Source organism: Labrus bergylta, chromosome 22 (assembly GCF_963930695.1).
Source record: "Labrus bergylta chromosome 22, fLabBer1.1, whole genome shotgun sequence".
NCBI lineage: Eukaryota > Metazoa > Chordata > Actinopteri > Labriformes > Labridae > Labrus > Labrus bergylta.
The window spans coordinates 12,149,276-12,175,961 of record NC_089216.1 but is presented as its reverse complement, the minus strand read 5'-3'; the positions used below and the strand labels follow the sequence as shown (position 1 = coordinate 12,175,961).

The following is a 26,686-nucleotide window of genomic DNA, read 5'->3' as shown; positions in this document are numbered from 1 at the left end:
TGTTACATTCAATCTGAGTGGCACTTCATTCAGTGAGAGATATTCATGTTAAAGGGTGATATCAGGTTTAAACGAGCATCATATCACTGGAAAAGAAACACTTGAGACAATTACAGTGCCTGCATAAATAAATAAAAGCCTGTAAATCTTACAGCTCCTGTGAGGATCTTTCTCTGGTTATTAAACAGACTTAAAGTTATAAAGACACCTTTTAATGAGCTATTGACTATTTTTATATAATAATACCTGAAACCGCTTTAACAAGGAAGGAGTCAGAAATTATATATTACTGTTAAATAACAATAACACTACTCACATATTTAAAGTACAATATCAGCAAAGAGACTAGAAGCACTGCTTTGTCCACAGGGGGCGCCAAAATCAACACAAACTGAAAGTTTCTCACAGAAGCTTTGAATCTTTTTTTCCATATCAGTATGACTACTGACCTTTTAAGAAATCCATGCTACTAAGCATAAAGCAGAAGAAAAAAAATGCCTTTAAAATGAAACAAATTAGGGGCACTGGATAACAGTTATTTTGAGCGCCCCATGTATGGAGGCTGTCATCCCCCTCTCTCTTCTCCAAACATTTCCCGTCTCTCTTCAGCTGTTCTATCTAATGAAGCCCAAAAATATGACTTTAAATAAATTTAACAAAACTAAAGCTATGATATGATAATGTAATTTTTACAAATGTTTTAACTCACCGTTTCAATATTCTGCTATAGAGCTGGTGCTTTTTGGATATCTCTTTCTTCAGCGTGTAAGATTGTTACAGTTTTAAAAAGTATGCTTTTTTTTTGCCAGTAGAGAATGTGTAATACTTTGATCACTGCAGGGCAGCTGTGTTTCTACACGCCTCCCCCGCATGAAGCTCAGCTCAGGAGCTGGCAGTGATTTGGTGTCTTGTTCAAGAACACATCAACAAAAGTTGTGTTGTAAAAGTTTCTAACTATGTAGCACAAAGACTTCAATTGATTCCTTACCAAGGTTAATGTCTCCTATGTCTTTTTTCTTTGGCCCCTTTCCGGAAGCTCCTGTTGCGTGACCACGAGAAGAAGATGCCCCGTTTCTTGTCGGCGCTCTCATCTCTGCTGTCTTCATTCAGGGACCTCCCTGACCTCTGCTTTCTGGCCTCCTGAAGGTTAGAGAACAAACACAAATATAAATAATAATTTCTTACTGATTAGCCATATAAACACATACACATACACACTATTATATTCCAAGAAAAGTTCATTTGTTGAGACCAAAAGCAGCAGGTTCACCTTTTTGGGGGTGGAGAGGGTGGAGCGGTCAGAGCTGGCGCTGTGTTTGGAGGGTGCAGGACTGCAGGAATGTGATAAGGGTCCGGCAGGGGTCGACCGTCCACCTCAGGCGCATACACTCTTGGTAAAGGAGGACTTGAGGAATCTGGAATAACTGTCGAACTTCATCAGGTTGAATATCTGAAGACGTAAAGAGAAAGAACAAAGGAGAAGGAGATGAGATGAGTGATGGACAAAGAGGGAAGGTGCTCAAAGAGGCACGCATGTTCAAAAATAAAAGAGCAAGGAAGAAAAAACTGACCGTGTTAACATATAGTTACAGCTTTTGTTATGACAGGCATCTTAACAGTTGTTTTATGCGCGAGTGCCGGCCTGATATATACACATCTCTGACTGCTGCATGTGTCTGAGATTACAGTATGCGCTAGATTGTCTGTGGGTGTATGCCAATTTGTGTTTATCTCTCTAGTAAAGGCTCGGAGCCCTTTTGTAAACAAACCCAGGATGGCCACGAGAAGGAAAAACCCAACATGCTTGTGCTCAGTGAGTAAAGGCTAAATGAGAGCAAACCCCTACTGCAAACAGAATCCCTCCAAGGAAAAAAAAAAAAGTCTCGAATGATAGATAGAATGATAGTAAGAGAAAGATTGAGGTCTCTTAAAAGTGAGCTGATGACTGCTGCGGTCTTTTCCGTACCTGTAGCTGCTGTGTCTTAAACATGTCGGGCCACGGGGAGGTGAGGACATCATCAGCCAGCTGGGCCTGGCTGTCGATGTTGACCGGCATTGTGGCCTTGCTGGAGAGGAAGCTGTTGTAGATCTCTCCAGCTCGCTGGGACAGCTGCAGAGAAAAGGCTTAGAGATGAACTCCAAGACAGAAAAAGAAAAAAATCCCAGTGGTACATGTCTTCATATCTTACACTTTTTTTTATTAATTTTATAAATAAATGATAAAGCCATCAACAATGCAAATTAATTTTAGTAAAATATGACCTTCCTCTTGTACCAAAAATGACGGTTTCTGTCTAACAAAGTGGGCTCAAGATCGTTAAAGGTCAAAACTTATTAAAAGGGAAAATAGAAAATCAGACTAATGTACACAGATATTCCTACAGAATAGAGCATAGATTTAACCCTTCACAAAATCTAAATGAATCCAACTGAAACCGTTTAGAAAAAGAAATGTCACTTAGGCTCATATTGAATTTGTAAGGTTTAAAAAATGTTCAGAACCATTCCTCTAAAGACATCTGTGATTCAATCAGAGATTCATTTTGAACAAGAACACAAGAAAAGCTGTGACTGCACGTGTATCTTCATGCTGTGTGCACTTACCTGTTTTTGATCAGTTGCAGGGACATGACTGAAGTATTCACAGGCCTGCCAGAACAAGATATTCTCCTCACTGAATTCTTTTCTTGAGAAATTCCTGCAGAGACACACAGTAGCACAGAGTCTGTATGACCTCAAACTGGTGCTGATATTATTCTATTTTTTGGGGGGGGGGGTGTTGTGTTGTTGAGACCAGTGGTGAGAAAAGAAAATGTTGGGTGTAATGTTGTGAACAAGCGTGGTGGGAGTGTGGGCGCAGGATGGTGTAGGCGAGTGCAGCTCAGATGAGTGGTGAGGGAAGGCGAGGAGAGAGGCGGATCTGGGAGGCCAGAACTTAATGTTGTGCCTTTGGGAGGTGTTGCAGGCTGCATTCAAAGGCACATATTTTGTGTGGGAGAAATGGGAACAGGAATAGGATGGTGATCAGGTAAAAGTTGGATGTTCAATATTATATATAAAATCGGTCTTTAGCATATCTGATAATATAAGTGATATTAGGGGGAAAAAATTAGAGCATGACGGATACATTTTTTAACTTATATCGCCTATTCGAGATTACAGAGATCTTTTTAGATGAGTCTGTTTGGGTTTTTTTTGCTGAAAAAAATTGACTAGGGGCGACATGAGAAATGTTGTCATCAAAGAGTTTGTCCAGTTGAGCTCAGTATGACTTCATTATTAACAACACTCTCAGCACTGTCTGCTGCATATGTATCAGAGCATCACAGCAAAGCAGAAAGCAGTCGTTTAGAACCTTTGTATCATCATATAGATGTTATATCTATATCGATATTGGCTCTTATCAGCCCAATATCTGTAATGTTACCTCAAAATCAGTTTTGGTATCAGCTTTTTAAAAAATGGCCTTTTGCTCCAGCTCGTTTGCACATAGATGTCTTTAATGTTGGTTTATTCATGCAACAACATAAATGTATGAACTGTCCAATTCAGGAGTTAAGGAATAAGGCCTTATATATGCCGTCAGTGCAGTGGCTAAAATGCAACGCGCCTAAAGGGACAAAATAGCACGTGATCAATGTGATTTAAAAAATGTATGCATTAGTCTAGGACCATAATCACATCTCCATTTATGTGTCAACGCTGACAACCCTTTAAAAATAAGCAAATCCTTTCAATTCAACACACACCTTCAATTTGTTATTCTTTAAATCTATAAATCTCATTGATCAGCCAAACATCTTCCTGTCTGCTGTTCCTCTACACCTTTTTGGGTGAAGTCAGTACAACATTACATGAGTTTGAGAAGCTTTATCCTACTCTTACCGAGAAGTAGCGCACACCCACTGGATCCTGCAGGAGCCGCTCGAAGCAGCCGGCCCAGCTGGCCACGCGCTGCTCTGGAAGCCCTCTGTGGCTGCCTGCTCCTGGAAGGCTGCCATTACTGTTCAAGCTGCTCTGGCTGCAGCATCCCTGCAACTGGACTCCACTGTAGTCTGCAGGACAGAGGGGAGTGACCATGTAAAAAGGTTAGATGACTCTAAATGTGGAAGGTTAAAAACATCCTGAGGGAATGTTAAAGCTGCTCTTCTGTGTGGCCTTTTAACCTTTTACATAGTCCTGTGGATTTCAGCTTTTTTTTGCCTACTTTAAAAAAAAAAAAAAAAATACTTTTGTTTCAATTCCTTGAGCTGAACATCTTTGACTTTCTTAGCTTTTATATAAGAACTTTCAATGTCTTGGTATTCATGTTGAAAATGGTCCAAGAGAAGTAGAAGATCCGAACATAATCAGGTTTTGTTTCTAGAGCTAATTTAACTAATCTCAACTAGTGTACAAACATTTTCTGCAATTCTACAATTGACTACAGATTCTGAGACTTTAACTGATCCTGTTAAAAGGGGGAGGAACTTGGTCATAAAACAATCCAAACACAATGATGGGCCAAATGTGCCGTATAACTGCACCAAACTCAACAACAAGCAGAAAGAGGACTATCAAGCTAAAGGTCAGGAGGTTTGAAAGGAAAGCTAATGGTTTTTTATTGTAGCCTGTGCTACACTCTTCACTTGTCAATGTTACACAATGAGTAAATGCTAAAGTTATGAGGGGGAGCTAGCATGTCTGATTGCATCTGAAAAGAAGTAACAGCAGGTGTCACTCAGTTTGAAAAGAGGAGCAAAGAGCATGCAGCAGGGGAAGGATCAATGTAAGAAAGAAAAGAGAGGAGACATGGCAGAAGGGGACACGAGGAGTGATCCAGGAACTGGGGCTTAGCTGAAGTGGGGGCTTTTTCAGTCTGCACAGTACCTGCTATCATGGCAGCAGATGGCCACTTATGAGCTGTGTGCAGAGCAGGAAGGAAAACAAAACACAAAAAGGGTCACACTGGGATTTGTCACAGTTACACGGCTGTTTTCATTCTTCAGGGACTCAACTGGTTGTCATCGGAAACTGGTGCTAACAGAGTGAATCTCTGCTGAAGTGAAACAGACATGTAAGCTAGGTCAGACAAGATAGAATGATTCGTTTATGCTTCCAGCACAAGAAGAAAGGCTGGATTTACAAATAGGTGAAGTCAAACGGCGGTGAAATAAAAGCACTGTAAATAGTGCATGACATCAGTAACAGCCTGACAGCGAGCGCTTTTAGATTATGACTCAGGTGGCCTTTATATGACCTTTCAAATCCTACAGTAGGTTGTTGTCTTTTAGCAATTAGCCTAACTGTGACAAATGGAATTAAGTATGACCAATCTGAAAGTTCTTATTTAAAAGTAAATCCAAATGTTACAGAAGCCACTTGTTTGGTGTTGTTTGTTCATGCACTCAGGCTGTGTGATCCACATGGTGTGCAGCTCATTTAATGAGTCGGCTTTAGAAAGCAAACCGCCGTGCATGTCTGATCCACATCCACAGTGAAAGGAGCAAAGCGGAGCAGAGCCGGAGCTGCAACCCCTCCGCCTCCTCCTCCTCCTCCAACCCGAGCCTCACTCCGTTCGCCTGTTAGTAAATGTTATTAAAACTGCTATGAAAGGGGGAGAGACCAGACAGAAACGCACGCTAGACCCGGCTGCTCGACAAACATCCTTTGTTAATGAGGCATGCTGAATACTGTGAATACATCATCCACAGTAGGTCCTTTTATGAGTCTATTTGACTGAGCAGATACAAAGCTCTGTGCTGTGTTCAGAGCAGAAAAAGAGGAATAAAGATGCAGGAGGTGAAAGAGTTTGACATGAAAACATTTTACTTTGTTAGCAAAAAGCTCAAATCGAGCTTATCCTATGATTTAACTTGATTTATAATGAAAGCAATCAAAGAATGTACTCACCGCCATCTGAGGAAGCAGCCGACTGAAAGAGAACAAAGAGAGACATGAGTGAGAGGCTGCCCTCATGACCTCCTGCGCTCACACAAGAGACTGAAGCTGATAGCAGCGTCTCTTCAGGCATCCCAACACACTCACTCTGAGGTGTGTGTGTGTGTGTGTGTGTGTGTGTGTCCTTGTGGTTTGGGTGTGAGTGTGTGTGCTACTGGGAAAAAGGGTTGGATCTTTGCTCCTTACACAGGCCCATTAATTTGTATGTGGGCGGACCCCCTGGCTTCTACCACACACAGCTGTTCACACCTCCACACCGGGACCCACCCCTCATTTTTATTTTACACTCTCAACTCCAATGTGTGCATTCCTGCCGGCTGCACTCACACTACAGATCAGAGCTCATCAAGGCAGAGCTACTTGAGGGGCCATCAACTGTGAATAATGGCCCTCCTTTCACTTGTTAATTTGAGGGCTGAGAGGTGTAGATGTGCCTAAAAAACCCCTAGTGGGCATTGAAACTTCACTGTGACAACTTTTAGCAAAGTAAAAATGCAAAACAGTGACTGATCTTAAGGTGGATCAACAAGTAATAACTCTACAGTTCTTCATTTTAAAATCCACAGGCTCTGATTTGTGTCTCCTGTGTATTTAAAATGGTAATAAAAATAGTTTTTTAAAGATTAAACTGTGAAGCTGCAGTCACAAAGAAATGCAGGGGAAGATATGAGAGGCGAATCTTGGGGCTTGGTCCAAGAACACTGGGTGAGTGGGTGCTGTGAAGGATTCATCTGAATAAAAAAAAACAGAAAAAGGGAAGACTATTTCCAGTGGAGTGTTTTCTGAGCCGCTACTTCAAAGTGTGAATATTAAAGGCTGATAATACTTCCATGCAAGGCTCTTACTGCAAGGCTGGTGTCCTGTTGTGAGAAGAACATGCAGTTTCTTGTTCTGATACTGGACAGCAGAGCTCAAACGTTTCACTACTTGAGAAATCATCAACTACCCAAACAACTATCCAAGACATAATCTCAGAACAGCTTCTTTTTCATAGTTGACGTGATGGTTGTCTGGAGTGGCTGCGGTCATGTGCACTGATGTGACGTTTTGCGTTCCAATTTGGGAGTGACCACATGTATCATACATAAACCACTGAACCACTAATCGCCTGTTGCAGCCTCTTTACAACTCTGCTTCTGCTGCCAGAGTCCAACCTTGTCCAGTCAACACCCAAAAAGCCACCTCTACTGTGGTGGTTAGCATGTGAACAGTAATCACGGGGTGTAGCATGAGGAGCGACATGAAGCTGAAACAGAGGAGAGACAACGGGGAGAACGCCCACTCAATCTGTCTGTCCTTAGTGTTCTAAAAGCAGCGAAACCTCAGACTTTTAATATATACAGCGGCCTGTGGTTCACTTTAAAGAACAAGACAGACATCACACAATATGACGTCAAGTTTGGTCTGCAACAAACAAAAAGTCCTTGTTTTAACTGTGAACCAGTGAATTCTTCACTCCCTACTTTACAAGTCGAATTCTATTATTTGAACCTTTTTATGGAGAGATTGCATTTCCAAGTAGCGTCCATCCAACTTCTCAGACAGCCGGTATTACTGCCGATCCATGCTTATCACCGATATCAGCACTTAAATAAAAAAAAAAAAAAAATGGAACACTTTTTTTTACAGATACAACAAAAAACATGTTTATGGTGATCTATAAATCAATCAGACAGTTTGTCCAGTGGTGGTCTCTCTAACACCATAGCAGAATTTCTCCTATAAATTGGGCATCCATTCCAGTCCCAACAAAAAAAAAATCCCACATCAGTCAGGCTCTTGATAGAAGTTGACAAACATTTTAAACATCCACTTCTTACAAGAACAGAACTTCCATTTATTCACAAGTATTGCGATAAGAGTGGGAGTATTTCAAGTACTAATAATCCTAAATGCCCTCATGACAGATTCATAGCCATTTCTCATCTTTGAAAGGCCGTCATAGAGGAGAAATATGTTAATGACAAATTAGTCATGAGTTGTGTAAAAAGGCTGGAGCTTCTGACTGATTGAAACATTGCAAAATCCTGCAACTCAGGGTGCTGGTTAAGCTGAGTCTGTCAAGCAGGCACCCCATATAAAGAGGCAACAGTCATCGACACAACAGCCTTGACCCTTTGACCCCACTCTCTTCTCCCCAACACTTCCTGTCTCTCTTCAGCTGTCCCATCAAAAACTGTTGCACATCCTTCATTTGATTTCATAACGATTTGATGTGAGAACCAAGGAATAATTTCATTTTCGACAAGTCTTTATAACCACAGTACCACCGATACAACAGTTTGCTAAAAAAAACAAACAGAAAATTGTGAAAAATGCCTTTCACAGTTTCTTGAAGTCCTGCTGAACTGCTGAAATGTTAAGCTTTGTTCAATTAATGGTCTAAAATTGGACATGGCTAGAAGTAGCTAACTGTCCCATTGAAGAGGCTAAAACAGATTAAGGCTTTTTAGCCTGATAAATGTTTAATCACAGTTATGATTGTTGACAAATGAATAAATAGACTGATCATTTAAGCACTTCGTTTCCTGTTTCATTCTTTTAAAAATGGATCATATCAAGATGATGCAGAGGTTGGTGTGTGTGTGTGTGTGTGTTTGTATGTATGAGGCTGCAGGGTTTAGACCACACACCACTGTGTGTTTTCAGAATCATTATTGCTTCCTCGTCTTTAGCTCCACTACAATCAGGCCAAAGTGGTGACCCAACGCACCGTCACCACATGTCACACACGCCCCCTTCCTCTGTTGACACCTCTGGTGACGAGCTGGTCTACCACGGGTGTCTCTGCAGGGCCCCCAGACCCTCTTTGATCTCTTTCATATAAAGGCAGGATTGCAATGATCATCATTTCCGAGCTGGACTCCCTCTGAAAGCTGTCCACATTTTTAGGTTGTTATCACCAAAATGGACAAATAAAAAAAAAAAAAAAAAATCACAATTCAAGTCACAGCGAGTTCCCTGAACAAGGATTTGGCTCTCTGGTTGGAAAACGCTCCTCCAGTATTACTGCAGTACAGCCCCCACGCCGAAGCGTCTGGCATCCTGAGACACCACATGCTGGAGGAATGATGATGATCACACACAGAAAGATTTAAGTGTGTGATCTAAAGTGAGCCACCAAGACAAAACAAACCTCGAGCACCGTTTAATATATCGAAGTATAAGCCACAGTCACACAAACAGAAATGTCACCAATTCATACCTCAAACTGGACATTTGTTGGTAGATTTTCTTCTGATCTTTTAGACTTGTTAAGACATGTTTTCTCCTCCAGAAAGCAGATGTACATGCTTTAAAACTTTCTCCAACAAAAGCAAAACTCTTCCTAACTTTTACACAAGTCAAGGCTGATACTAACACCTCGCAAACAAACTACTCCCTGCCGTTTCAAACAGCTGTTCTCAATGGGAAAAAGAGACGAGCGACAAAGAGTGAGATTAATGAGAAAAACAGCTGACTGAACAAAAGGAGTCCTCCCGCTTCATACAGAGGAGGACAAGGAGGCTCGCCCGGCAAACCACAGTTTACTTACAGTGCTGAAGTTCCAGGTCTTCTTGAAGGAAAGTCTCTTTTTGAGACTCATTGTTCCCTAAAGTCTGCTACACCCGCTGCACACAGACAGATTATGTGTGTGTGTGTGTGCGAACGCATACCTGAACATTCCCCACCCAAAACTCTGCAAACCATGTCTGTACAAGTCTGAGCGAGACGGGAAGAGAGGGAGGGAGAAATTTGACAAGGTACTGGAGTGGAATAGAAGAAGAAGGAGAAAAGAGGAAGAGGCGGAGGAGGAGGAAGGAAAGATTTCCTTACTCCGCAGCTGTTGCCATAGAAACCAATACATACGTTTGGCTTCTGCCACAGTGGCATGAAGGAATCAGATGAATTAACCCCCCTTTTATCCCCCCGTCTCCCACACAAGCTCGCCATGTCAAAACCACATTGGCCATTCCCCCCTCTTTTGTTTCCAGTCGGGGAACTCTGTCTTTTCTCGAATGAAGAGAAAAAATATCCAGTCAGTTCAAAGTGAAACCAGATGATTTTTCTTGTATAAAAATAAAGATTGGGAGTCCAGAAGTTCAACTCTGACCCCACAGAGCTCCATTCTTACATTTTAAAGTAATAACTCTATCAAGTTGTGTTTCAGTTTGGCTCAAAGAAAAGGATTCTGGCATCACTCCTTGCATCCCAATCTCCATATCATGCTGATTGTTTAAAAACCAACTATTTCTGAGGTATTCCTGTGGTAAGTACACTTCTGCATTCTCTGGTTCTTATTTAGCCGTAACTAATGGAAGTGATACAGGGTTCATTAACAGCAGAGGATTCATGGTACATTACTCTCGTTTGGTTAGATTTTTACATGGTCTATCATTTAGCATATTGGATGTTTGTCATGTGTGCATCATGGCTGTGGTGATGCATCAGAATGGGGCGATTAGAAACTACATCTTAACCACCTCCAGAGAGATTTGGGTAATGCATGATGACACGTGAAACAAAACGGGAACACTAGGATAAATCAAGGGTATAATGGCGCTGAATTGTATTAATAATATGCATTCAAATCTAAATTACACTTCTGGACAGTCTGTCTTTAAATGGCGTTCATACTTTATAATCAGTGATTTTAAAGATAGGAAACAAAGAGGTTGAGAAAACCTGAATACATTCCCACCTCTGCACACCTGGTCTATTTTGATGTTACAAAAATAGGCAGACGCAAAGATCCCAAATGTGCAGCCTGAAAGGAGGCGATTCACTCTTTAGTGGATGTTAAAGGGATACTTCACCCATTTGCATTAAGCTTTGTATCATTAGAAACCGGGTCGTATTTTTGAATGGTCGTGCATCCTGCCCTCATATTCCCCTGAGATGGGAAATCTTTGTATTTTTAAGTCTGAAAAGTGACGCAAAAAACTCTATTTTGCGACATTGGAAGCTGTTGTGGTGAAACTACAACACTAGTTCCTCATATTTTCAACCACTGAAGCCACAGACCAATCGCAGATCAGTGGGTGGGAACTCACTCCCAGAATCGAAACTTAACGTCCGCCATATTGCTTGGAAGCTATGCTAACAGGCTCTATGGAGAAAGCTGATACTGGCGAAAAAATATAAATATAGCGGTTAAGTCCAACTAACATGTTGACATGTGTTTTAACAGTAACACAATAAGTCGACTTTCTCTAACTAAATAACCTTTTTCACACTTACAAAAAACGTCTGAAAAACTCCTCAAGTTTTCATGGTGAGCCGGTGAGCAACTTAAGGGTATTTTCATTTTGTTAGGATGTTATATTTATGCTTAATGTCATCTTTCCTATTTCAGTTCGATCTTATACTTTAATATGTTTTTATTTGAATGTCTTATTTTTCTCTATGGGATAGGTCCTTAAATGTTCTTAATGTTATGGATGTTTTGTTTCACACTGCAGAGCACTTTACATTACTTTATGTTTGAATGGTGCTCAATAAATAAACTTAAAATTTAATTTTACAAAAATGCTCAAAGTGAAGCTGCTTCATACTCTTTTCTGCTCGTCAGTATGTTCTTTGCAAGTCGTTCCTTGATACTGGGAATAAATTCAATTACAGAGAAATTATAAAAAAGGCAAAAACTGTCATCTTAGTGTCGGACACTTTGTCCGCCAACTTGGATTTCAGCTTTTTTTACATCATGTCTTGCCTTCTGAGAATCCCCACTCCCCCTAAAAGGGAAAACCTCATGCTGTGAGCCATTCAGGGAATTATAGGAGGGCATGTGTGAAAATCGCTTCAGACAGTTAGCATTTTAACAGTCATGCTATTTGTCTGTGCCGTGATAAATTCAAGCAGAAATTCAAAGCTTTTCATGCTGCAAAGCTGAGTCATCCATAACTGTGCTTTTAAAACCACAGGACAGAAAAAGGTCTGGCTTTCAGTTCTACCTCTGCTCTTTGACCTCCCTGAGGCAGTGCTTAGCCAGGTGAGCACACCAGTACACAACAAGTGTTTTCAGACCAGACTGCCTCCAGGAAAAGCATTTTTCTATCGCTTGCTTTAGCTAAAAGAGAATCTGCTGCCACAAAGAAGAACATTTTCACATGAGCTCTGAGCCACCAATTGGTTTAATCAATTAGTGAAACATTTCGAGACAGGCTTGGCAACTTGGCACTGCTTGTCACAAGACCCGAGTAATTGCATGTCAACTCCTTCACCAGGCAATCTTGACCCAGGACGGAAAATAATCTAGGCCTGCTATCTGCGGCCGACGACAAACTGCTGTCTGAAAATAACATCAAGAAAGAGAATTGCATGGCGGCAACATCCTCTGCGGAAGAAAAGGGCGAGGGCGCGGTGACTGATAAGATTGAAGAGACATTTATTTCCCAACCAAGCAACAGGAAACGTAGACAAACAGATTTAGAGAACCATGAACCTCGTCTGATGATGTTTAAAAAAGTGTTTGATTTTGGCAGGTTAAAGAATAGCATCCACTGATTTTATGGTGGGAAATTATGTTTGTCACATCAAATCTGTCACAGTCGCTCATACAAGCAATGATCTGATGAGGTCAGCATGCTTATATGATTCTAAGGGGCTCAGGAATGGTAAACAACAAGAACACAATTAGCTTCCCCTTAGAGTCCCTCTTTGTATTATGTCTACAGTTATGAGTTAAAGTAGTGGCCCACAAAGAAATCCTATTTCTGACACAAGAGCCCAAGTGTTATTTCAGTTCTCTTATGATCTAATCAAGTTTCACATGTTCTTGTAAGAATTTGATTTACTGAGAAAAAGTTACATTCATGCGATTCGGATGCGATTAAAACCCGAACAAAACAAATCTTTCTGGGTTTCATTTAGCCTCTGGTGGCTGACGGCAGAACATTTTCTGAGAATCAAAGCATAATCATAATAACCATTCTAAAATATGGATTAGGATTCAGAACACACATTTAACCAACAAATGCTTTGTCGAAAGGATTTATTTCCTTTAAGTTTCAGCCAAATCCATGTATTTTTGTCTTAAATGTGTGAAAGAATGCTGATCTTTAAGTTAATGTCATATTTTCCACAGTGTAGAAATTCAGGTTAAACTGATCACTCCTTATCCTAGGACCTTTTTGATTCAATAACATTTATCAACTTATAATTGTATCTGGAAACTAATCAATAAAAGCTAAAGCAATTCTATGACACATGGTTAAACATTACAAAGATGCAGAGTAGATATGTGTTGCTCTGAGCCACCAGAGTCCAGACTTGTGCTGAGAAGTATTTAAAGTGTAATCCCTCAGATAACAAATAGGTTGTTCCGCAGTGTCCTTAAAGACATCAGTGATTTGCATGCAAACAGAGGACATCACTACAATTCGTTTCATCTCTTAATCCCTCTTGATCGGCTGTAATCTGCTCCCTGTTCCCAAACTCCAACCGGTTAGCCACAGCAGATGGGCATGGCTCTGCTCCTTTCTGGATTAAAGTGGCATTACGATGATTTGTTCAGTGCTGCCGCTGAGTGTGTGTGTGTGTGTGTGTGTGTGTGTGTGTGTGTGCTTGCCACTTGTTGCAGGGAGTACTAGCGTTCCTCTCTGTGGAGATGTTTACCTTTTTCCCTTCATTGCCCTACCTTTTAGGTGAACATGGGGCTTTAAATGATATCACATTTTCTCTTTCACAATTTATGTGAATTCTGATCTAAACCACTTTTAACTCTGCCTGAACCTGATTGTTCAAAAAGAGTACAACACGACTTGACTTGAACCTCGTTTGTTGCGTAGAAGTAGTAAAAAAGGATTCAAGGCATGTTGCAGGTTGACAGAAAAACAACAAAAAAAAAAGTTTAAAAATAAAACACGTTTCATCAAAGGCCCAGCTGAATCCTCACAAAACAGAGACAGAAACAAAAACGGTTGACCACGACCCCTCCCGTCTCGACTTATTATAATAGAGGAAGGGAATGAGCCTGGAGGGCTTGAGGTGGGTAAAACCACAGAAGATGCCACCACGCCCTGTTACTGCTCCCTTTCTCTTCCATAAAAAACACCAGAAATGGACTTTCCAACCTGAAACCTGACACTTATAATTAGCCCGGTGAGTCCCCTGGTTGTTTTTCCACCAAACTAGTCGAAAGCCGAGACTACACTGTCAAGGAGACTGTGTGCTTTGATAATCATGATATGAAGGATTATCAGCCTCCTGGAAGTATTTAAGGCCGTATCTTGCCAATGACAAGGAACTGCTATAATTATTTACTTCCTGTCTTAGTCCTCCTGACCTTACACCTCAAACTCTAATCATTTAGGTCATGAAGGAAACCTGAGCTGGTTGAGTGAGACCGTGACACATCGACAGGCCTGTTTGGCTAAAGTGTGTCCCTCTAGGTTTGAGGCTATGGGAGGTTTTTCTTTGTCTCTCTGAGTATTCAGATTGGGGGACAATTCATGGCAAAAACATTAAAAAATAAAAAAAGGGACTGGTCGTAAAGAAAACATATATGGACACAACAATTGATCATTGTCCTGACTCCTGTGATATAATTATCGTATAGCTGTTGCCAAATTTGGATTTATTGGATAAAAAAAAAAAATGAAGAAGCCCAACAGATTTTCCAGCCAATTTGACTTATCATGTCACTACTTCATGACTCCTCAGGGTGGCACTTATGACATGAATGAGGGTGACATGAATTAATAAAAAAAATAAGATGGTGTGATTATGTCGGACAAAGGTGAAAAGAATTGAAAGGATAAAGCGTGAGAAGAGATACAACTGACCCCAAACTGGAGTGAATAAAGACACAAATCTTGTAATTGACCTATTTGGGGAGAATTAAATTTTTCAGATAATCAGATATTGTGATTTATCATCGTAGGATTACCTTAAGAAACGCTGTATTGTGATATTGTTATCGTGGCCACAAATCACATATTGTGTATTGTGAATCGTATCGTATAGTGAGTCACCCTGGGATTCCCACATTCACATATTTTCCTTCTGACACTTTTTATGTCTCTTCATAAAATGTACTACTGCTTGTCTTGAATTTTATTTTAGACTAAAACAGGCCTCAAAGTACATCATTTGCATTTTAGGGAAACCTTTTCATCCAGCACCTTTACAAACACCATGACACATTATGAAGCCTTGTACCAAAACAATGAGGTCATACAATAACCCAGTAACCCAGCTATATAAACAGATGGATCATATTTCTAAAATGCTGACCACAGGATGAAGATGTTATAGAAATAGTTCACGAGGGGAAGTTGGTGTTTAGACTGCCAGAGTAAAGCGCCAAACCAATCCCTCAATAATATCACAGGGAGAATAACTTGGCTGTCCCGATAATCCATGTTTATGATTTCCACAGTGTGAGGCAGACAAGACCTTGGCCTGCTTCTGCAACATCTTTGCCAAAACAAGGTCAAATTGTTACTGGTAAGTAACCTTCACTTATATGATCTCCCTGCAAGAGATGAGCTGCCTTGTTTAACGTGTATAAAGTGTGAAAGAGCGACTAAACGACACAGGGATGTCTGAGCTACAGGTGTGAAGTAAGGAGTCGTACACAAGGAGATCTCAGACATGTCTGAACAGTTACCAGTGAGGTGATAAGACATTCTGAAAATTCCTTGTTGGGTAACCTCCACACCCTTGGCAGTAGATTCCCTTTCAGTGAAGCTGAAAAAATTAATAATAGTACGATTGAGAAGCATAAACACTGAGCTGGGGATGAATCACTGCTAGAAGTTGTTCTTGCCAGGTTCAGACCAGGTCTTCCTATAGCCAATCAGCAGTGGGATGATGGAGAGCTGTGTGGTTAACTAAAATCCCCCAAAAAAATCGTAATCCCGATTGTGGATGAATGATGTCAGCGTTGGAGTGGAGCTGCAGTGCATCTTGGTCCAGAGATGGCGAGGCCGTGGGTATTTTCCGTGGTTACATTTGGGTCAAAAAGCAAAGTCAGCAACCACATCCACATCTGGTCATCTGGTTACTGGCTGTTGCAGATTCATATTCGGAGCAGCTGGACGCTTAAAGAACCTCCACTCAAGTCTTCTCGTTTTAATGCACTACTTTTCCACTCGGCGGGTTTGGAGAGAAGAGGCTATGTGATTGCAATAAAAACCCGTTTTTTTATATGTGGGAGAAGTGAAGAAGAAGAGGAGGAATAGATGGCGAGACATTTTGAAAATGTCAAGTTATAATGCTAGCCTAAGGATAGCGCGCCAAGCGAGCTATGTGATGTCAGCAGGATAAAAGTGCGTCGTGTTCTCCCGCTAATCCCCAGTAACACACTATTCCTGTTCTCTTCCAAAGTCACAACACCTGCAGCTACAAGTACATGACAGAATTGATATCATTAGTGATGGCATCTAATTTTAGCAGCTATTGTTATATTAATAATAGCATTGCTGTGTTGGTAATATACTGTGTATGAGTTTCTTTAAGACATATCGTTTGTGCAAGAGATATCATGCAGCACCACACCAAAAGTGTTAAAGTAAGATATGTGAATATAAGAGCTGGTGAATCAGAGCGAGGACATGCCTGCACAAAGCCAACTGGGGCAAGGCAAAACCACAGCAAGCTTCTCAAGTTCAAACTAAACTGCGGCGGCTGTTACGTGATCGCCTAAAAAACACTAATCTTATGAACATTTTCGGAGCATTCATTTCACATTTGAAAGCAACAACCTTGATCTCGGTTTCCTCAACACTAAATCCAACTTCTCCCAGTGTGAAAAGGGTCATTTCAGAGCAGACTTTATTCAAAGGCCCCTTGATGTTCAGGGCACAAGAATAATCCTGGGGTCACTTCACAAAACCCTTTCAGTGCGGCGTCTAATTTGAAGTCAGCGCGCATCTCGATATAGATGCTGGACCACATTTTGCTCTTTACAGCGGCGCAGTGTGTGTCATTCAGCACATGAGAGTTCAGCTGGCACTGGTCAAAACATTCCTCTGACAGACCACACAAGCTAACCACTGTACACCACTCAAAGGCTACAACAGGAGCCACAAAGAGCCCAAAGAAGGAAAAAGTAACGTTGGCAGGGAAAGATGCCGCTGGATGAAGATGGCATCAGCAAGCAGAAGAGACAGACAGAAAAAAATGAAGACTCAAGATTTCTAAACACTTACAGAGTTGAGAGTTAAAGTTTGCTCCATGTATGGCACCGTGTGTGTGTGTTTGGCTCGTCTTCAGCGCTGCTCCACACGCCTGGTGTGTGTAAACGAGTCCATCCGCTGAGGCTCCGCGGTGCGTGTGTGAGTCGGTGGTGTTTGCAGTGCAGAGAGACAGAGAAGGAACGGGAGGCGGGGGGGAGGAGGAGGCAGCGCGAGGGGGAGCCGAAATCCTGACAGCTTCTGGGAGTTCAAAAGCTCCTCTCTCTCTTCCTCTGCTGCCGGTTCCTCTCTCTCTCTCTATCTATCTCTCTTTGCTGTAAATTCCTCCTCTTTCCCTCCCTGTCTATGTCTTCATGCCTTCCCTTGCTACGCCCACTGGATATTACCCGCAGGCGTGCAAACAAGACCTACTAATGTCTCCACACCTAAAAGGAGAGGAAGAACTTAATTCTCAAGGGAGCAGAAGAGGTACCTCAAATTTACCAGCAGGCACCTTGAGTATGTTTAATTAGAAAAATGTGCATGAACAGATGCAAATGCAACAACTCCTCAGAAGACAGAGGCAGTGAGCACAGAAGCCTCCTAATGGTGTCACCTATTCAAAGTTGTGTACATACCACAGAGTATCTGCTTTGGGGCGAGAAACAGGGAGTCTGTGATGAGTACGATTATAGTAGGGAAACAAGGCAGTGAGATACAAAGCAGCACATTCTTTGACAAGTCTACACATAAGGGAATATGACAACCAAAGGCTCAGTGTGCATCAAAGCACTCTTTGGGAAAACAAATCAGCACACACAGAATTATACAGTCGCTTCTCCCTCTAATGAACCAGAAAAGCATCAAATAGCGCAAGATATATGCGCTACTCTGACTTAGAGCGTGGGTAACAGAAGCTTTGTGTCAGAGCTATATTGTGAAGAGAAATAACAAGCATGCTATCATGACAGAGGAAACGCAGCCCCAAGGTCCACATTTTTCAGGGTTTGTCCACAGTGGTTATCTGACCTGAGCATCCATTGTGAACTCCCAAATGGTGCAACAGTTTCCTTGCAAGTCCAGTTGCAAGCACTGAACGAAAGCTTATCACAGATTTTAGCGGAACATGCCATGAGAGCAATCCCCTCGTAAAATCCCAAAAAGCAACTCAACGGGAGCTGCAGAAGACTAACACTTCAACTCCTCCAGCTTTTATCAGCACTACTTTCACACAATGAGCAAGGAGACATCAAGGTCAACAGCTTTTTGGAGTTAATAGGCTTGATAGGTTGATCGTTTCTGAAAGTGGAACACAGCCTTTAAAAGAGTTAAGGTTTGCCTTTTATTCTGTCTCTAGTTCATATGATCTGCTTCTAACAAGAACACAAGCAGTTCATAAAATCTCTCGCAAAAATGTAATGTTTTGTACATAAGGAAGTCCTTAAAAAGGGTATAATCTAATTGGTAATGCAATTGGATGGGCTTTCGCTGGTTGACGTAGGAGGTTTTAGAAGTGCATCATCCGATCTCTGACCGTGAACTTAGGGTGAAGTTGGCCCTTAAAACAAGACACCAGGGCCAAGTTCTAGGTGAGGATCTGATTGCCTTTGACTGCCATAAAAAAAACTTTCCTTCCAGTGTTATTACCTGGAGTGTACAGGCCTCCCATAACTCAGGACCACATATAGTGTCTTACTGTTTTTGATTAGATGCGGTGTAAATATGTTTGGCCTGGATGCAGCATGAAGACTTTTTTATATTGATTGAATTGATGTCATAGGGAGTAATATTTTGGCTTAATATAAAATTATATTAAACAAGGTATTGTTTAGACAGTTTGGACATTACATCGACGTACATGTAGAGTCTACTGGGAAGCAGAGGAGTAAATCTTTTTTCCACGGTGTGATATTATATCATCTCTTCAAAAAACCATGCAACACATGCTGAGAATAGAAAGTCCGCCCTAATACTGTTTGGATTTGATTCAATTAAGGGGCATGGGACTGATATGAGACAATATTACATTTGATACAATCTGTTACATGAACTTTGGGGGTGTGGCGATTTTGGCTGCGCCTCTTTGACTGGCTGATTTCTCTCTAATCTAGTCATGTGTTGCACTTGAATATATTATGAATATATATTCAAAAAAAAAATACACAGATAGAAAGATACATCTGTTAATCGATGTAGCTGACTATATGGATCCATCGTTTTCTTTCTTTGTATGCAACCGTGGACCATTTCTATATATCTAGGGGTGTATCAGATACCCATAGAAAGCATGTTTATTTTTAATCACACAAACATCCACAGTGATTCCCTAACACCCTCTCTTACTCACTGATAATGTAAGCTTGCCAAGTTTCAGAAAGGTCATTTGAACATCCAACACTGTTTATCGGAATCACTGTAGTTAAACTGGATCTGTGCAAAACAAATAGCAGACACCTGAGACAGGAACAGATTCCTGTCAGTGTTTCGATAAAGTCTGTGGTCCAGCTGCCACAAGCAGACAATATAATCCTCCTCTAAAGATATACCTGCAGAAACATGCAGTTATCTAGCCTGCTTCCTTCAATGCAAATTTAAAAACAAGATACGTTTGAAATAGAAATGCTAACATAGAAATTCAGATTAACCTCGTTTAACAAAAACTATGTTTACATGGACAACATTCTGCCTTTTAAAGAAGCATTAATAGCTGAGTAAACTTAAACTGTTTGTAGCAAATTGTTTCAGAAAGACAAACTGTCCAGAAGACATTTTATCCATGATGCTTACATGATGAAAGGCTAGTGTGTTTATTTTTTCTTAAATCACTGAAACCACCAGCCTGAGCGTGTCTCTCCCTCCCTGATTGTGTCACAGGAGCTCCTGATAGAGCAGAGGTGTGGAGGCCAGGTATTACAGATGTGCAAACATTGTGTAACAAAGCCAACTTGAGGTGTGAGAGAGAGAACTCAAACAATCCTACAAAAGTGAAAGCATTCCCATTATCCAGCCAATGTTCATAAAGGCTCCACATAATCAGTGTAAAGTAGAGAACAGATTTCAACAGCCTGAAGTGTGAAAAACGTCTCATTATGTGTTGGCAATAGCTGCATCAGTTGTTTGCCCCGACAAAGATACTCATTTGCAACTTTTAGGAAACTATAACCATAGCAACTAAATAAAATGAAAAACCTAAAATGCACCAAAACAACTTTGTAACTCTGCAAGAAAGTAACTCCCAATGTGAACATACAGCAAGACTGGAGGGGGACTAGAACTTTGGGATTTAGAGCACTTTTGTTTGAAGGACATAAGCATAATACAGTCTTTAGTCGACAGTAAATCAACAAGAAGGCATAAAAGTTATGTGCAAGTAGCAACCCTGCAGCTGTCATAACCTTTTATAGCCATCTGTAATTCTTTGGGTGAGGATGTGGGACAGACGTGCTAAGAAACTGGAGCGAATCAACAATAATACTGGTAGTGTGGAGATCCCTCTTTAGGTACAATGTGTGGTCTTCGGGTGTGTCTGTGTGCGACTGTGACTCATGCCTGCATAGATACACAATACTGTATGCCTCTTTTTTGGTTTGTTTTTTTTGTGTCTGTTCCTGTGCTTTCATAGCAATTATGAGTGGTAGGAACAGTGTGCGTGTGTTTCTGTGAATGTGAATCAGTGTGCATGAGTAATCCCTGCATGCTAGGAGCCCACTGGAGAAGAGGAGAGTTCCTCGGTGACATTAATAGAAAATGTGAGCACGATAGTCAGTCGCAAAAGCAGAGCTCATTAGCGAGGCCATACAAACAGGAGAGTGGCGCTGGTCCACACAAAGAGCACTTTGTTAGCCACCCTGTGCCACAAGCAGCAAACTCAGAGTTCAAGGCAACGGAAATGAAAAGTTAAGGAAGAGTTGAAAGGTGGATGGCTCAATGAATAGCCACATTAGTGATGCATATTCTTCTGCATCCAGAAGAAATTGATCAGCTTTGCATGACACAGAAGATCTAGGAAACTGCTGATGATGTTTCACTTTTCTCATTGTTAATGTAGCAATGAAGGCATAATAAATCAAATGAAACACAAAATGTATAAATGTTCTGATGACAGGACAAAAAAGAAAAGTAAAAATGGTGAAACAATGAATACAATGAATAACTTGGTGCCTACCTCAAGGTCATCCAGTGATCTTGCCAGGCTGAGACGTTTGGATGAGCGGCGTTTAGAAGCACGGCCAACACCCATACCCCAGAACCTGGAGCCCTGTGAGAAAAAAAGTAGTGTGAGATGACACTAAGACCATAACAGCATAAATCTCAGGCTTGAATTTTTTGCATTTCAATGTGGTAACTAGTTTTGATCTTGATCATTAAAAAAATGTTATGCATAAAAATAGTAACCTGTATCCCTCCCATGCTCAAGTATTAAATGAAGCTTTGGGTGATGTAAAATGTGTTAAGAACAAATACTGAAGAAGTTTTACTCCTGCCAAAGTGACTTTTAGGTCAGTCCTAGTTATAACAACATGTATTCATAGACCTAGAACTACTCCAATCCTGTTTCCAAAGTACAGAGACAGAAGCACTTATTTCACAGTCTCAGCAAGAGATTAGCTTCAACCCCTGTGCCCACGACTTTAGAAAAGAAGTTGCAGTTTAACCAGCCTCCCCTATTCTTATGAGTGGAGAGGCTGTGTCCAATGTTTGAACAAGAGTTCAAGAGCTGCAGATAATGACCGCTGCATGGCATGAACGGCTCTACCCTGTAATTTGCCAGGCTTCCTGTGACAAGATTGCAGTCTGATGTAACGCAAGCTGGGGGACAAGGACACAATGAACTGTGATTCATAAACACAATAAATTACTGTTATACAGAATGCAGTTAAAAGATGAATAAATGCAGTAAATGGAAGCTAAAAAAACTGTACATTTTGTGGCTCAATTCTATACAAAAACACTGAACATAAAGTCAAATTCCCAGAATGTTAGATTTATATTCGGACAAATAACCACCTGCATGCATTTCCATGAATAAGAAAAAATTAATGGGAAATACTACACACACACACACACACACACACACACACACACACACACAGTCACGGATTTCCTGAGGGAGGCTAATTTCCGGGGCTACATGGATACACAGGGCCATCTTGTGGGCAATGAGGACAGTAGCATTAATACACTGCTATCTTCCTCTTCACAAATTCATGACAATGACATCATTGACTTACAACAGGTGCTTTCTACACTAAATTCACACTCAGCACCAATTGCCTGTTGAAATAGTGGTATTGTGTTTCGTTTTATGTGCCACCAAAAACACCCCCTCAGTGTCTGGAAACTCAACTCCATGTGCCCATTTAAAACTTCCTGTGTTAAACTGGAGAGAAGTACAGAAACAGATGCTGTTGTCTCAGTGTGACTCTGCTTACAATGGGGCTACTAGATGTAAGGAATTCTCCTTAAGGCTAAAACACATATCAAGTTTTAAGAAAAAATGGGTAGAAGTTGTCCCCATAAGCTACAACATTAACATCATACTGCATATACTGTTTGTGTACATTTTCACATATTCTAGCTACAGAAGAGATAGCAGAGACTCTACTGTAATATATTTGAAGCCATTTCCCGTTATTGTTCTTGCAATACAGTCAAATTGTCACTGATTGACTGCTTATTGTTTCAGATGCAGTTTGTTTAGACCAGAATTGAAGTCCCTACAAACAGACTTGTTAACATAAAAGAGGACGTGACAGGAACCAGAGTAAACATAATTCTGCTACACAATTGAAGTATGTTTTGATGGAAAACTTTGTCTTTGTTCTTGAGCAGGGTTAATCAATTTATTTATTATTTTTAGAAAGGACAGATTTGAAGAATTGAAGTTCCAAGGGGCCACACATTTACCAATCATACGCCCGAAGCTGAAAATACAAGTGTCTTAAATGTACTTTGTTTTAGGAAGCAGGTTATTTTAACAACTTTCTCATTTAGTTCGACACACCTATATCCCCTTCTATGAACAATCTGAGTTAAAACTTGTATTCAAATATGCAATTCTTTGCTTAAACACAAGGTTAGGCTACCTGCATAATGGCTTAAATTGCCTTTTTAATGACTGAATGATGATCTTGTGATTATCAATAAATACTGGCAAATTAAATAGTGCAAGTTCTGAATGGCTGCATCAACAGTGTGAGAAGATATAAAAAGATAAACTCTTTTCTTTTTGAGCTCTCCAGGATTTCTATGAAATGTAATGTCTGTTCAGTTATTAACTGGTTATCAACTGTTGCAACAAATACAACAATTGCTTTGTTTGAACTGTTTTGGAAGTCCTTATTTGGCCTTTACATTACCTGTGTGAGCTGATCCAGACAGCATGTACCAATGTAAGATATGCAGTTTTTAAAATTTAGGCTTAATAAGAGTTTCTTACTTACATTTTTAGTATTAACATCTTTCCGCTGTTTTTCTCTCTGCTCAAGAAACTGTTTTGTCCATTCCTCTCGGGGAGGCATCATCATGACCTCTGCTGACCGGTACCTGTTGGGGGGGATCTGGCTCATTGGGGGAGGCAGGTTATTTGTGCTAGCACTGTGGCTTATGCTAGAAGACCAGTTGTTGCAATTGGTCGTCACCTGAGGTAAAAGATCACTACTTTGTGCTTTTTGCACCTTTGGCTTTGAGAACCACCTTTGACTACCTCTGAGAGGGTCTGCAAAGAAGTTTGTTTTTTTACTCAAAGGCAGAGGAGGGGGCGGGGGCTTGAACTGGAACTTGAGCCTGGGTGGGGGACCTCCATAAAAGCTGGTAAGAGAGTCAGGACCAGGTAGAGACTCTGAAAGGGAATGTGTGCTGCCATTGGTCTCTGGATTAGGTTTTTGGCCATTCTTTGTGAGGTTTATTGGGGTGAGGTCTCCAGACGCAGGATAATCCCACGGACAGCTGGGGAGGTGGGCCCCAGGATGGGTTTGGATTGGAGAAGGGAAATCTCTATCTGCTCTCTCCTCAGGGGGTGATGCATTTCCAATTCCACTGTCCCCATTGCTGCTGGCGCTGCCTTGTTTGCCGGTGCTGCCATTTTCCTTGGCTTGCTGCTGAGCTTCAAAATCGAGTCTGACCCGAAGCCTCTCTACGGCCTCCCCCATGTCGCTGTACAGGACTGTGACAAAGTGAAGAACATCAGGGGGTGTCTGAGGGAATTCCAGGCAGCCTTCAGCGTCTGGATCTGGGGTGCAGTTGAAGCAAAACCGTCCAGCAATGCCTACATGGTCCTGATGGTTTCCTAGCTCTGGGTCGACAAAGAAAACATGGCAGGAGGCCCTCAGGGGACCATCCTCGGGTACTTGACCATTTATTATATGTGCTGTAGTGACCAAGCAAAAAAAACGGGGGTCTTCAGCACAAACAGCCCCTAAAACAAGGTTCTCAGTGGGAAAGGCTGCTAAAACAGCTCCTGCATCATCGCAAAGTCGAACACAGTCAAACATGATCTTCATCATCACAAGTGTGTGGGTACTCTGCTCTGTTCCTAGCTGTCGTATCCGCTCCCGGATCGCTTTCAAACAGTCCTCTTCTGTTTCTGTAGTGTTTAAAATGAGCTCTGTGGAGCTCAGGTAGCCCACCACCAATGTCATGTTCAAAATACTCCATTCAGGATTTACTTCTTCTGTGTCCGTGAACACAGAGTCAGTGTCTCCAACTCTGTATGTTACCTGCTTTGGCTGATCAGCAAAAGAGTTCCAGTTCTGTGCCCACTGGGACATATCAGGCTCTGACACCGGCCTCTGTTTGTTGTTGACAGGCAGACTTGAGTTAAATGATGAATTGCTTGAGTCATCCGAGATAGTGCGAAGAACAGGTGCCTTTTGGTAAATTCCACTTTTCCGACCATCATTAAATTTTTCATCATTAAGGATAGGGTTTCCCATGATTCGGCTTTCTGCATGAACCACCAACTGCAAAGGTCCTTTGCAGCTGCCAATCAACTGCACCACAGTCTCATGCGCAGCAGCGGATACGTCAGTTCCATTAATTGCCATGATGTGATCCCCTTGTTTAAGTCCTACCAGGTCAGCAGGGCTTCCCTCCAGGATGCCACTCAACAGACACGGCCTCTGTCCCGATATAGTAAAGCCATATCCAGCCCGACTCCGGATAACCTCCACGCCCCTGAGCTCACCGATTGCATTTAAATCCAGGCGCCTCCTCACGCCCTCAGGCTGTCCCTGTATCCTCATCTTTGTGTTAGGATGCTGTGAGATCCAGCGTGTGGGAACTGGAACACATGCAGGTTGCCAACACTATTGTGCTGTTGTCATCCTGGGCAAGAAATAAAAGAAAATCCATTTATAAAGAAGCTACTCAATTTCATAATGTAACAAAATAATGTTTTCCAAATCAATCTATCAGCTAGTTGTGGCATTTCTACAATTAATACCATATTAAAACATTATTTAATGGCTTATCAAAACACATTTTGTTTGACTATATTTGGTAACAGAATAGGTACAACAATACATACACTTGTAAACAAATCAGTCCTGAAGTAGAACTGTTCAAACGCTGCTATCAATCTTATTTAACAATTATCTGTCAGATTAGACACATTACAGCTTTTATGTTCAAACCAACACAGCTTGCAAATGACTAACCCCCAACCCCTCCACCCCCTCCACCCAGAAGCACAGTGCCAGCTGGCTCTCTATTCACAACCCCAACAACTCTTCAATGACAACCAGACTGCTTGGTTTCGGTCCACGACAGTTTTTCCAACCACTTATTTAACCACTAGTTAAACGCTACACATTTTCAAAGTCATACAAAAAAAGATGAATTTAGGCAACTGCTTGTATTTTAATAGGTATTATAGAAACTATAATACTATATAACTATTATTTTAAAACTGCTTCTAGTCGGAAACCACAACGTGGCTTTGTAAAGACAACATTTGAAAAAAAAAAATACCTTACAAGAGGTGAAAAGTTCCACAGATACGCCTTCCGGTCCACATTCACGCTGCCGTAACCCTGTACGTTTACATTTTTTAAATTACAAGTCTTTTAAAAAAAAAGAATTCAACACAATGTTTTCCTGCCGTGATTCAGAAGTCCATATGGCACCAGCCTCCATTCACTCTCCGCGGAGATCACAAAGCGTCTTTCATTGTAACCATGACAGCGTAACGTCTGCGGAGCATGTGACGTCTCTTTCTGGCCAATCACAACGCGTGTCACGTTCGAGATTCAAACAAACGGAGCTTCGCTATTGGCTGGTAAATATGTCAATTTACAGTCTTTATTTTGCGCCAACGTAAATCACATTTGAAAGTCTCGAACGCTTTCAATAAACTACGCCACCAACACAAAGAAATACTGGGATTTACACGACACAATGAGCTAATTAATCATCCTGGAAACATGTCATAAATGATTAAATAGCCTATACACTTTAAAATAAAAACAAATTCAGTGATAACAATACCGATTTAACGTCTTACCTGGTTGCTATCAATGGAGTATATCTCGATCACTCTGCATAAATATATGTCAGTGCCTATTCTTCTGGGAGCAGCACACTACTGCAGATGGTGTGTAAACAATACCTCCGTGGTCAAAGGGCTGCAACGGTTGCACAGTGCACAC

General features: G+C 41.2%; 1 protein-coding gene across 1 annotated transcript in view; it reads right to left on the bottom strand.

The window, feature by feature from the left end:
- The window catches only part of LOC109980703 (regulator of G-protein signaling 12-like), a 40,126-nt gene extending 13,957 nt beyond the window's left edge, over positions 1-26,169 (bottom strand). Inside the window, 14 exon segments of the mRNA XM_065950241.1 lie at positions 989-1,031; positions 1,033-1,140; positions 1,271-1,335; positions 1,338-1,382; positions 1,385-1,402; positions 1,405-1,450; positions 1,967-2,110; positions 2,605-2,685; positions 2,687-2,698; positions 3,886-4,055; positions 5,893-5,914; positions 21,205-21,297; positions 23,483-25,364; positions 26,010-26,169. Coding sequence (XP_065806313.1) covers positions 989-1,031; positions 1,033-1,140; positions 1,271-1,335; positions 1,338-1,382; positions 1,385-1,402; positions 1,405-1,450; positions 1,967-2,110; positions 2,605-2,685; positions 2,687-2,698; positions 3,886-4,055; positions 5,893-5,914; positions 21,205-21,297; positions 23,483-25,282 — 2,647 coding nt within the window. The 5' untranslated portion in view covers positions 25,283-25,364; positions 26,010-26,169.
- Between the last annotated feature and the right edge of the window lie 517 nt (positions 26,170-26,686).